The sequence below is a fragment of the Molothrus aeneus genome, chromosome 27, assembly GCF_037042795.1.
Source record: "Molothrus aeneus isolate 106 chromosome 27, BPBGC_Maene_1.0, whole genome shotgun sequence".
In the NCBI taxonomy this organism is placed as follows: Eukaryota; Metazoa; Chordata; class Aves; order Passeriformes; family Icteridae; genus Molothrus; species Molothrus aeneus.
The window spans coordinates 739,961-752,650 of record NC_089672.1 but is presented as its reverse complement, the minus strand read 5'-3'; the positions used below and the strand labels follow the sequence as shown (position 1 = coordinate 752,650).

Below are 12,690 nucleotides of genomic sequence, written 5' to 3'. Positions count from 1 at the left end.
CAGGGGAGGGTGGGATTCTGTCCCTCTGCTCCACTCTGGTGAGACCCCATCTGCAGAGCTGTCTCCAGCCCTGGAGACCCCAGCACAAGAAAGAATGGACCTGTTGGAGTGAGACCAGAGGACGCAGGGAGATGCTGCAAGGGCTGGAGCCCCTCTGCTCTGGAGCCAGCCTGGCACAGCTGGGGGAGCTCACCTGGACAAGAGAAGGCTCCAGGGACACCCCAGAGCCCCTGGCAGGGCCTGAAGGGGCTCCAGGAGAGCTGCAGAGGGACTGGGGACAAGGCCTGCAGGGACAGGAGCCAGGCAATGGCTCCCAGTGCCAGAGGGCAGGGCTGGATGGGATCTTGGCAATCAGGAATTGTTCCCTGGCAGGGTGGGCAGGCCCTGGCACAGGGTGCCCAGAGCAGCTGGGGCTGCCCCTGCATCCCTGGCAGTGCCCAAGGCCAGGCTGGACAGGGCTTGGAGTAACCTGCAGTAGTGGAAGGTGTCCCTGCCTGGGGCAGAGAGTGGAATAAAATGGTCTCTAAGGTCCTTTCAAACCCAGACCATGCCATGATCTACAATTCTGTGCCTGCCGTGTTCTCTGGGAACTTGTTGCAAGGGAAGGATACTCAGTGTACTCAAGACAACATAATAAATTTATAAGTGGAATCATTCTCTTCTTCACCCCAGTGAAGAAGTAGTCCCCCAGTCCTCCCCAGTGCAGCATCCATCCAGGCAGTGAGAGTCCTCCAGGGCTCACTGTGAGTCAAACTTAGAGCGATTATTCTTGTTTGGGGTATGTTTCCCTGGTCTTTAAAGGCCCATTTCCGTAATTTTTATTAGGACCTGGTTCTGTTCAGTAGTTTGCTGGAATATTCATGTTTATGTGACTTTTGGGACAGACTGAAAATATCCATAAAGCAGCTGTTGTTCTGAGCCTTCAGAGAAGAGCTGGACCTCTGAGAGATGTTGGATCCTTCCAATTCTTGCAAAAGTCATTGCCAACTCTCCGCCTGGTATCTTTTCCCTCTTAGCTTACTTTTGATTTCTTAGTCTGGAGAAATAAGGTAGGGTGCAGGTGCTCAACATTTTTCTAATTGCTCAATTACTCATTTTCTGGATCACAGGTAAATAATCTCAGTAGGTAAGTGGGTGGGAACCAACTGTTTTTGATGTCAATGACTGACCATAATGAAACAAAAGAAATGTTACAAAGGAATCAGAACAACCATGCTGTGGGAACATGTTAGAAACATTGATCAGAATTTTGCAGATGTTGTCTGTAGGTCTCCAGAGGATGGAGTTAAATCCTACTTGGCTGGCACAGAGCGGTTTGCTGTTGGCTGTGTTCTGTGTCTGGTGTCACGAGAGGCTGATTTGGAGCTGCTTTAACTCTGCCAGTCTCTAAGGGAACAGGATGTTGTTTCTGTGTGAGGCTTGAACACAGGGGATCTGGCTTCTCTAAGAGTTTTAGCAGACGGCAGAAATCACCTGTGAGTGTTTATACAGAGGGTGTATTAGACAGCAGGCTCTGACATTGTGTGGGTTCAGCTGAGTTACTGCTGGATTAGGTTTCACAAGGAAGCAGCCAAAGGCAGAGGCCGTGCCAGGAGCTGGTGCAGCTCTGCAGTCAGTCTGTTGGCATGAAAACACTGAGGGTTATTTGGGCCTTCCTTCCATTCCCCTGTGGATTTTACACTTGCAATCTCAATGTCTCAGCAGACTGGGCATCCTTTTTTTCTGTATCTGAAGTTAATCTACAGTTCTCTTGCAGCCTTTTTCTTCATTTCCTCTGACATTTGTGCCACGATATCATCACTGGACACCCGTGTCTGTTTTTGGTGTTCTGAAATGTCAGAAAAGCATATGGAAACTTCCTTGTCAGCTAAGACCATTGCAGAGCCAAGCAGTGTGATTAAAAAGGGCTCTTTCACCACAGAATCCTTTACCATAACAATTAGCTTTGTCTTCTAGTGTCCTTAAGCCTCACAATAGAACTTAATAACTTCAAAGTAGCATATTGTTAGAGGAAAATAGCACATTTTCCTATGCATGCTTGCAATTTTCTTTAGAAAATCCCACAGATCTGACAGAGACAAGGAGAAGCTGGCTAAAAGAGGTATGTCTTGGGTTGAATTGCAGCTTTTTTATTGTTCTGAGACAGTCTTGAAAGTATTTTAGTTATTTTTAGGCCTACACTGATAAGAACCTGTAGTTGTTAGGAAATTGCAACCCAAAATGATCTTAGTATGTAATGTTATAATTGATAGTAGCAATTGTGGAGATTGGAGGTAGAAGCAAAACACACAAGTATCCAAATAAATATCCTTTTTCTTAAATATTTTAAGGATTTTTTTATTAATATCAAATTATTCCTTTAAGAGTAAACTTAATTAAGGTAACAGTACATGGATTGTCTGCTTTAAAGATAATTTTTCACTCTTCACTATGATGCTGTGTTTGGAAAACTGGCTGCTTGTTAGCTGTATTAATGACAGATTGGAAACCTCTTTTTCCTTCTTTTCCCCAGGGATGGAGGTTGGAATAGCCAAAGAAATCATGAGGGTCTTCATTTCATACCTGACAGTTCATCCGTTGACATTTTCTCACTTTCTGCTCTCTATCCACAAGACTTTGTACTGATGAACTTGGTTAAGTCACTGCCTTTGTTCCACACCCATGAAGTTTGCAAGACTGGTCACAGTTGGTGTTTTAGCCCTAAATTTTTTCCTGTTAAAGGATGCTCTGTCCGGTGCCTGCTGTCTGTGAAGGCAGTGGGATGTCCAGAGTGGAAATAAAAGACCTTTGAATTACTCATGATGTGTGCCAGCCTTTGGAAACCTCCTTGGCTCACTGAAATATTTGCTGTGTGGATTGTGTATGTTAAGTTCACTTCTTGTTTGCATTTCCTTTCGATTTAGTAGCGATAACATAATTTTGTTGGATTAATTTTAAAAAATGTTCTTCCCTTTAGGACACAGCTTAGGCTATGGCTTCGTGAACTATGTAACTGCAAAAGATGCTGAAAGAGCAATAAACACACTGAATGGCCTCAGACTTCAGTCAAAAACTATCAAGGTAGGAGCTCTTCAGTTGTCTGTGAAAACAGCGTTGTAACAAACTTTATTCTGATGGTAAAGTTTGTGTGCTCCCAGCTGCAGCAAGCATGAATCTGGGAGGAGAATAGTGAAGTGTTTTGAAACAGCTTAGTATTTGAAGGTTTCTTTTCTTTATATTCCCACCATTTTACAGCAGTAGAGGGACCATTATAGATGGTTGCCAGGCGTTTAACTCATGCACATCTTGGAAGCTTTGTAATATTTATTGTAAATCTTGTTAGTCCACATGCAAACAACAGCCTGTGCTCTGTGTGTAGGACTCACTCCTGCTTAGGTGATTTATGCAGCTTTCTCCAGTGGTAGCAATTAGGACACAAAACTGCACCCTACTCATGCCATATTTTTATGAAGCTTTAGAAGATATACTGACAGGACAAGTTCCTGATGTGAGCTGTGGCAGGGCCAGTGGCTGAGTCAGAACTCAGGATTCTTGGTGTGGCAGAAGTGTTTGCTGGGAGCATTGGTATTGCTCTGTTGCTGTCTCCTTACAGCAATGCTAATATAGTTGTTATCACTTGGGTTAGCCCAAAATGAATGGCATTATGTAGGGACATGCCCTTTCTCCTGTTGTTTGGTTGATTTTCCCCTACTGTCTCGGTTCCATTTTTTTTAATTCCAGTAAAAATGCATGTGTTGGTAATGGGGGAGTTAGTTAAATTGGCTCATGACAATAAACTGATCTTCCCTGTTAATACCCTAAGATGTGTTTTTATTTCTTTTCAAGGTTTCCTATGCCCGCCCAAGTTCTGAAGTTATCAAGGATGCTAATTTATACATCAGTGGCCTGCCCCGCTCAATGACACAGAAGGATGTAGAAGATATGTTTTCCCGTTTTGGGCGCATCATCAACTCACGTGTGCTTGTGGATCAAACCACAGGTGAGTTCTGGGACCTTGGCTGTGGAAAACTGGAGTGTACAGCATGGATTTGGTGTTTTCTGAGACTGGCAGTACCTAAACTTCAGTAAATTAGACTTCCACAAGCTAATCATGACATCTGCTGTCAGCTGGTGATAGAATTTTGACAGGATATCCATGTTCAGTGATTTTTTTTTAAACACAGAATGACTCACACTGCCTTTTTCAGCTTACAGCCCAAACCTCAGACCTTATTAAAATAGGATTATTGTCATTTTTATCAGCTACTGATTTGCCAAATTACTTTCTTGCTCTGATGCTTGCTGGCACTGCAATGCACTGTATTTCTGGGCCTGGAGTGCTGACCTTACTTTGACTTTACACACGTGCAGCTCTTATCCACTGGTCAATTCCAGGCCATAGTTAGAGATTTAAAGCAAAACAAAAATGTATTTTGTACCAGCGTGAAACTCACTCAATTTTCTTATATTTCAAACCATGTGAGATGTCTTACAGGCTTCTGTGGTTACTCCTAAGCAAGGGAATTGATTTCCTACACTTAGTACTGCCCTGAAAGTTCTAAATATATTTTATGTATTAAAAAAGAAAAAAGAAAAGAAAAAAAAAAAAGAAAGGGGAGAAGTCACTTAGGCACTTGGCTCAGGGGAGACCAAAGTTAAGGTTTTCTTTGTGATGGTAGTTCTGACTCTGTTACAGTGTGTTTTCAGAGTTTTAAGTTCTTACCCTGTTATTTCAGACAGTATAACTGTCTGGCTTATCCTGTCACCCAGCTGTTCTGTGGTTTTACTGGTAGCCCATATGTCATGTATTAATCTGGAGAGAGCTTTTGCAAATACACTTTTTCATTGATTATGCATCTGGTGTATTAGAATAGAAGACAATCTAATTCTGGCAATTCCACATTTAACATTTATAACTGGGATGTGCATTTATACAATTCAGTTCAGAAGCAGCTTTCCTGCTCTGTGAGGAATCTGCTGTAGTTTGGAGTGGGCCACCAGCAGCTCCTTGTGGGCTCAGTCTGAGAGCAGGCTGAGATCTGCAGGGCTGTGTCCCCATCAGAGCCACCTCCTGGTCCAGGCACCATTTGCAGGTGTTTGGTCAGATGGTGCTGCAAATGTGACTGTGCATCAGAGAAACCTGAGGTGGCTTGCTGAGATCTGGGGACTGACTTGGCACACACTCCATGGCTGAGTGAGGAAAATCCCATCCTGCCTGGAGAATATTGTTTTGACCAACTCTGATACCTGTATGGCCCTGTCCCTAAGCTGGTTGTCTAGGATGCAGCTGTAATGAGAAGCAAGAAAAAGACTTGTGGAGCACAGCAAACTTAGTAATGCAAGTCTCAAAACTGTGGAGTCTCGAGAACATCTAGATTTGACAGAGCTGTAAAGTGACAGAAGTCTGATACAAATAAAATCTCCCCAAGAATAATATAGTTTTCATGGGTGTGCTGAGGCCTGATGCTGTGTAATTCAGCTCAGAACACACCACCTGCTTTCCCATAGCCTTAATAATGCATTGACTGAAGAGTGGGTTCTGTTGCATCTCACAGTTAATGCCTGCAGAGCCGGCCTTGCCGTCTCACCAGGAATGTGGCTATGCCTTGGCTTTAAGCCTGCCTTTCATATCTTGATCTGCTCCCAATGAAGACACATTTTAATTTGTATTAGCTGTACCTTCTCACAGAGATGGTACTCCAGCTTTTGGAAATTATTCTGTTTAAAAATACACTTTCTAAAATATTTACATTTTAAACGAATGCTTTGAGAAGCACTAGGATGAGCAGCATGAAAGTGGAGGAGTCCCAGTAAGCTGAGCTCTAAGATAGGCCTTGCTGAGTTCTGAGTGATGCTGCTGCCCTCAGCCTTCCCGGGGGAGCCATACCCTTCCCCTGGCACAGAGGCTGATCTCAGTGGCACCTGAGCACACAGGGCTGTCAGCTCTGCTCTGGTGAGCCCATGTGTTGTTATTTATCAAAAGGCAATCACGCCTTGTTTGCTTCAGGCCCAGGTCATGACATGTTGCATTTCCTTCTGTGAAACAGAGAAAATTATCCTCAACTATTACCAACAACAGTTTATGATTTTGTGGTTTATTATAAGATTAACTTCTGTATCTGGCTTTGAAGATGTTCCTGGATGTGAAGAAAACAAAGTATCTGATATGTCCCTTTCTGAAACAGAGCTAATGAAGTCCTACATTTACAGTCCTGGCCACAATACCTCCTTTGGAATGGCATTTAAACAAAATGTGCCCTTTTAGCTTCACTGTGATAAACCGTGTTTTCAGCCTACGGTCAAGTCACAGATAAGTAGCAAGGGGAGGAGAGGAGAGCTCACAAGGCATAACTTGTACCTCAGTCAGAAGGAAACAGCATCCAGGGACTGGGACTAGGAAAAAAATACACAAATTTTTAACAGCTGTGATATTGGTTCAGTACAGCTACCAAGAGGTAATTCTTCATTGATTTTAATGAATAAAAATAATCTATGTGCCAGCTGGAAATAGCCTATGTGAAATTCTGGTGAAATTCTGATCTCTCCATTAAAAAAGGTGGAAGTCCTTTATTATAGTCAGACATTTGTTCCCTCATCTCTGAGCCTGAATGTGTTTCTAGCATGGAAAAATGAAAACATTTGCAAAAATGTTTAAATTCTGTGTTTGCAGATGCTCTTTAGTGATAAAGTAATTGAAACTAAGGGGTTTGGGTTTGTTTTTAACCATCTGGAGTTAATTCTTTTTTTTTTTTTTACTTAATTTAAAATGTTGAGTTTTTTGTGAATGGAAATGTCAGTTGATGATGAGTATAATGGAATTTACCACATATTTTTTAAGTGTTTAGTCACTGTGGTTGTTACAGCTGAAATGAGTACGCTAATTTGTCTTTGGTTTCTTAATTTTGTACTTTATCCTCCAGCTGCCAAAGAAATATAAATGTAGAGAACTTGAAAGCTGTGACCATAGAAATACTGAACGTTTTTGGGTTTTGTTTTCAAAGTTATTTTGAGTTTATCCTGAACTTCAATTTTTTTGTTTGTTTGTTTGTTTGTTTTTTTATTGGTTTGGTTACAAGGTTTGTCCAGAGGGGTCGCATTTATCCGGTTTGACAAAAGGTCAGAAGCAGAAGAGGCAATTACAAATTTCAATGGTCACAAACCCCCAGGTTCCTCCGAGCCCATTACAGTGAAGTTTGCAGCCAACCCTAACCAGAACAAAAATGTGGCACTGTTGTCGCAGCTGTGTCATTCACCAGCTAGACGGTTTGGAGGGCCAGTGCATCACCAGGCACAGAGATTCAGGTAGGTTAGGAGGAATAAATGCATTTAAGGCTTGCTCCTGTTCCCGTGGTTGTGTGGGGAGCTGTGCCCCCGCAGCTGGGCAGTGATACCTTCACTGCAGCATGTGTGAATGAATACATAGTGCACTATGTGTCCTCAGTGTTATGTAAAGAAACTGTTGCATTAAAATACCATTAAAGAAAAATCTTACTTGTAAAATTTATATTGAAGTTAGTGTTTCAAGGTACCTGCAGTCTGGTGTCTGTTTCCACTACTGGATTACAGTGAGGGGACAGCAGCAGCAGGTTCCAGGTGGGTGTTGGTAGGTGCCTGTCTCAACAGATCCCTGTTCTGTGGTTTATATATCTGAACACAAATAGAATTTGGCAACTTTAATAAAGCTCTGAATGGTTGGTTCCAGCAGGGAGGTGTTAAAATAAGAGAGGAAAACCTTATTTCTGATGAGGAGGTTCTGTGGGATTCCTTCCTGCATTGCAGCCTGTGCAGGGTTCTGCCCTCTCTCGAGGCATCAAGAGTTTATTGATGAGAATATTGAGCAGTTGCAGCTTCCTGTCTGCTTCCAGGGCTATGGAAGACACTGTGCTTTGCCATAGAAAATTGCTTTGGTTGCTTTGAATATGAATTGCTTGAATTGGAAGTGCCTTGGGTGTTCATGGAGGAAGCTGATGGTTGGAGGGTGGTCTGGAAAATGCAATGTATTGACTGTCTTGCAGAGAAGCAATAGGCTTTGAGATGATACATGTTTCTGAGAGTAGTGGTTCCCTGTTGAGAATTTACTCCTTTTTTTTTAATGTTCTACTGTAAGGGATCCAATCAGCTCAGTAAAATTGGACTAAAGTCTCAGCCACCTTTTAGCTGTGCTGCTGTTCCAGTGTTGCTGTCTCCTGTCCACAGTGCTGTAGCTCAGTGTTTTGAGCACAGCTCTGTGTAATGGGTCTCCAGAGAAAATTCATACTTTGTAATCAGTTGTGGTTTTATACTGAGAGTGGTTGAACAGTTTGCCCAAGGAGACTGTGAAGTTTCTGTCCTTGGAGATGCTGAAACCTGGCTAGAATTGATACCAAAAGAGTTCATCTAATTTCTACTGTGCCTGTGTAGTTTTAGCAGGAAACAGAGTATGCAGGATCTGTTTTCTCAGCAAGGATGGTTGGAAGATAAGGGGAAGACATCTGGCTTAGGGATGCAGCCACAGCCAAAACAAGGACTGAACCTGGGAAACTGGGGAGAGCTTTATCGTAATGAGCAAAATATGCACGTGGTGACTGTGTATAAGCAAGACACTTGTAGAAGATCATGTGCACACAAGGTGGAGTTATCCCCTGTGCATCCAGGCCTGCAATGAGTAATGAATGCCCTTCTGAACACTACATTGGTGTTAAGGATGTTTATTTGACTGTTTTCTAGTGAGTGTCAGTGACAGGCTGAGCCCGAGCAACCTGTTCCAGGTGCCTTGCTTCAAGCAGGGGCTTTATTAGAAGATTTCCAAAGGTTCCTGCCAGCCTCAGTTGTTCCCCAGTTCTCTTCAGCTGTAGCCCAGGGAAGTCAGCTCAGGCAACTCCTCGTTTCGCTGAAGCAGTCACCCATAACTCCATACCAAACCTCCTGAGCCATGCTGAGGAATGCAATTCTGAATTGTTTGCATTTAGGTGAATTATTAAAAAATCAACACATCTGCCCTTTGTCTCAGCCAGGGCTTCAGTGTGTCCAGATCCTACTCAAATCTTTTTCATTCTTAATGTTCTTAATTTACTTGGACATTTTCATCATTGTTCTTCCCCATAAAATCAAAATGCATCAGAATAAGGAGTGCAAATAATATTCACATCCTTAATTAAGAGACCAAATACTTTTAATTCAATCCTGAAATGATCACTCAGAAACAATAAAAACTATTAATGTATTTATATTAAGAGTTGCTGGTGAAACGAAATTTTAATAACCAGTTAGTTCATTATTGTCTTAATGCACCATTTAGAGCAGCATTAATGTCAGTCGTGTGCATTTCATAGAATCATGGACTGGTTTGGGTTGGAAGGGACCTTAAAGCTCATCTCATCCCACCCTTGCCGTGGGCAGGGACATCTTCCACTATCCCAGGATGTTCCAAGCCCTGTGCAACCTGGCCTGGAACACTTTCAGGGATGGGGCAGACACACAGCGTGTTTCTGTAGGCTTGGGGTGTCACAGTGGGGGCTAAGGGAAAGAAATGTTGTGTGTCTGTTCCATTCCTGCTGCTCTGGGAGCTGTGTCCTGCTGGCTGGCTGTGCCCAGTGCTTGTTTGCCAGCACACCTTGGCTGGCTGCTGCTCCCAGTGGCAGACCTGCTGGTGGGGAAAGATTTTGGGGTCCCACAGCCTGGCAGAGGTGGGAGTAGAGTTGAGGTAAGGCTGTGCTTTCAGGAAGATGATGTGGACAAGAGCCCCCAGTTGACCTGCAGACACAAGCTCTTCATCTCTGCCTTGTCACAGACTTGTGAGAGCTCCAGCATTTACTGCAAAGCTTCCTTCCCTCAATCACTCGTGCAGGCACCTCTGTACACATATGCACAACACTTACACCATGGGGTCATGGAATTATTAAGGAAATAATTATTATTGGAAATTATTATTGGAATTATTATTGGAAAAGACGTCTAACATCAAGTCTGTCCCACAACCTTTTGTATTTTTCTTTAGTGTTAGCTGCAAGTTCTTGTAGTGAGTCTGTCTTCCTTGAAGAATGCTGAACTGAAGGAGTAGTGATTATTCATGCTGTGTTTAGGCTCAGGAACCTGAGTTTGGGCTGAGTCTTGTTTGTTTTGGTAGTGAACAAGACAGGATGAATGGATAAGCAGCTTCCACAGAGCCCACAGTCTGTATAAATGAAAATTGCGATCTCTGCTCCACAGAGGTTGAACACGTAACCTGATATTTTGATTACATTTCATCTCGTTTCATCATAATCCCTGTAAATCCAGGATTAAACCTTTAGTATCTAATTTGTAATTATTAATTTCCTACAGATATTTCTCCGACCCTTTGTTTAATGTTCTTTTAATCCTTTTGAGTTCCTGTGGGTTTGTGGCTCACATCAGGAGCTGGGCTTAGTGCTGTGTCCCACTGGATTCTGGACTAATTCAAAGACCCAGGCTCTCTGCTTCCATCCACAGGGAATGATGCCACAGCATGAGGTTGTGTCTGGAGGACAGATAAAATATCTGGGGTTTCTTTAGAGTGTAAGATTTGTTTACTTAAAGAAAATAGCAGATCTCCAGGTGCTGAACTGTGTTGAAATGGAGGGGTTTAGCTCCTGTAGCATGAGGAGGCTGCTCAGGGCCCCTGGAAGTCCTGTGCTTTTGCAGCTCACCAGAGGTTTATAGCAGAACAAAGCTGATACTGCTTTCAGACTTGTTCAGGGTTGGTGCCAGTTCCCAGTTCCTGTAATGGGCATAACTCTACCAGTATCAGCCCTTGAGTTCTGCCCTGAATGCCTGAAGGGAGCTATTTCTGATAGTTCTTTGGTCCATGGGGAAATGGCAGAAGACTGTTTAACCCTGTCAGTGATACAGTTGCTCAGACATCTTGTGTACACCTGCTTGGTATCACTCCAGTGAAATTGTTTAAATTTTCAGTTTTTAAACCAATACTTATATGTAATTTGGATGTAAGCTGTGTGTATTGAGTAGAAACCATGTATTGAGTAGAAACCATTTCATCCAGAGTAGTATTTCATCAAAGCTCTGGAAGAATATGGGAGTGAAACCCCAGTTGCTTCTCTTCTTCCTTACGTGGTTGTTTGACCCAACACCCTGATTTTTTTCAGGCTTAGAGCTTGTGTCACTGAGTTCTCAACAAGATTTGTGTTGGCCACAGCAGATCTTTTCTGTCTGTAACAAAGACAGCAGAAAAAGTTGCTTTTCAGAAGGACATTGTCAGTGTAGCTGAACTCCTGCTCTTTGTGGAACTATTAAAAAATAAAAAGCTGCCAAGCTCAAGTGCAATGGCAACACAGGCTGGGATTAAAACGAATGTTCCTGCTTATTGGCATCCCACTTGTGGTGCTGTATGGAACTGTCCTCAGAGTGCAGGCAAAAGAGTTCAGCAAAACCAGCACAAAGCTATGTTAGGGGAGGTTTAGGTTGGATATTAGGGCAAGGTTCTTCCCCCAGAGGCTGCTGGGCACTGCCCAGGCTCCCCAGGGAATGGTGCCAAGGCTGCCAGAGCTCCAGGAGCTCCCAGGGCTGCTCAGGGTGGGGGTGTTGGGGTGGCTCTGCAGGGACAGGGGCTGGATCAATGATCCCTGAGGGTCCCTTCCAGCTCAGGAGTTTCTGTGGTTCTATGAAAAGAATTTATAGGACTTACAGACCTAAAAAGAAACTGCTTTCATTTAGGAGTGTCATTTCTGAGATTACATCCTCCAGTGAGTTAATCTAATCTCAGGATCTGTTAAACAAAGCAGGCTGTCTGTCTAATGGCAGAGGGAGCAAAAGGTCATTGATAGAAACAAGAAGCTCATAAAGTAAAAAAGAGTTATGATGGAAAATACACTGTTGTTGATACCTAGTGTCCCAAGATGTTGGCGTATTAGGTTAGCGTGGCTAGAAAGAGCCATCCACAAATAACACTGGCTACAGACTCTTTGGGAGGGTTGAAAAAGCAGTGTGGAGGAGACAGCATAAAAATAATTTCAGCAGAAATGGGGACACCAGCTGTAAGTGTGCTAAGACTGAGATTGTTCAAATTACAGTATTAAAGGAATTTTAAAACCACTTTCTCTGAAGCATCCTGGATCTCTGTTGGTCTTTGTGTTTGTCATAGTAGGGCATTCTTTTAAACATCCTTAATAAGTGTAACTTCCTAAAGGTCATCTTAAATTGGCATGGCCACAAAAATCTGTCCTGGTAGGACAGAGAGCTGTGTGTCAGCTGCTCCAGCCCTGCTTATGCAGGCTGTCACCCTGAGCTGAGTGAGAGATCTGGGTCCCTCTTGTGCAGAGTGAGAACAGACATTCATCAGATTAGCTGAATAGTATTTCCTACAGGTTGGGTTTTTTTTCCAAATTACTTTTCTAATCTTTTAGGGGACTTCTTTGGTTTTACCCTGTTTTGTTTGGTTTGGGTATTTTAATAAACCTGTAACATTTTTTTGTGAGACATAACAGGAAGAGAGGACAATCTGTTTAAAGATAAGTGTTTCCAAAAGCAGAGGTACTTGCTATTTTAAATTATTTTGTCTTTAACAAGCATTTAGATTTGTTTTCTTGCATTTAACATCATTGCTCTTCTACAACTGATTGCATGGGATATGCAGTATCATGATATGGTGTTACCTGGGCTCCTGAGCAGAGCCTGAACCTTTAGAGCAGGCAGGGGCAGAGCTATACTGACTGCTGGAACCAACGTCAGGCAATTCTCAGCTCAGTGGTTTGAGAA

The 12,690-nt window shown here is 42.9% G+C and overlaps 1 protein-coding gene across 2 annotated transcripts in view; it reads left to right on the top strand.

Moving 5' to 3' along the window:
* Window positions 1–12,690, top strand: part of ELAVL1 (ELAV like RNA binding protein 1) — a 45,632-nt gene that overhangs the window by 24,343 nt on the left and 8,599 nt on the right. For both annotated transcript variants that reach the window (XM_066566638.1, XM_066566637.1), the window contains exons 3-5: window positions 2,957–3,060; window positions 3,826–3,979; window positions 7,056–7,281. In XM_066566638.1, the coding sequence (XP_066422735.1) occupies window positions 2,957–3,060; window positions 3,826–3,979; window positions 7,056–7,281 (484 nt within the window). The remainder of the gene's footprint in view (window positions 1–2,956; window positions 3,061–3,825; window positions 3,980–7,055; window positions 7,282–12,690) is intronic.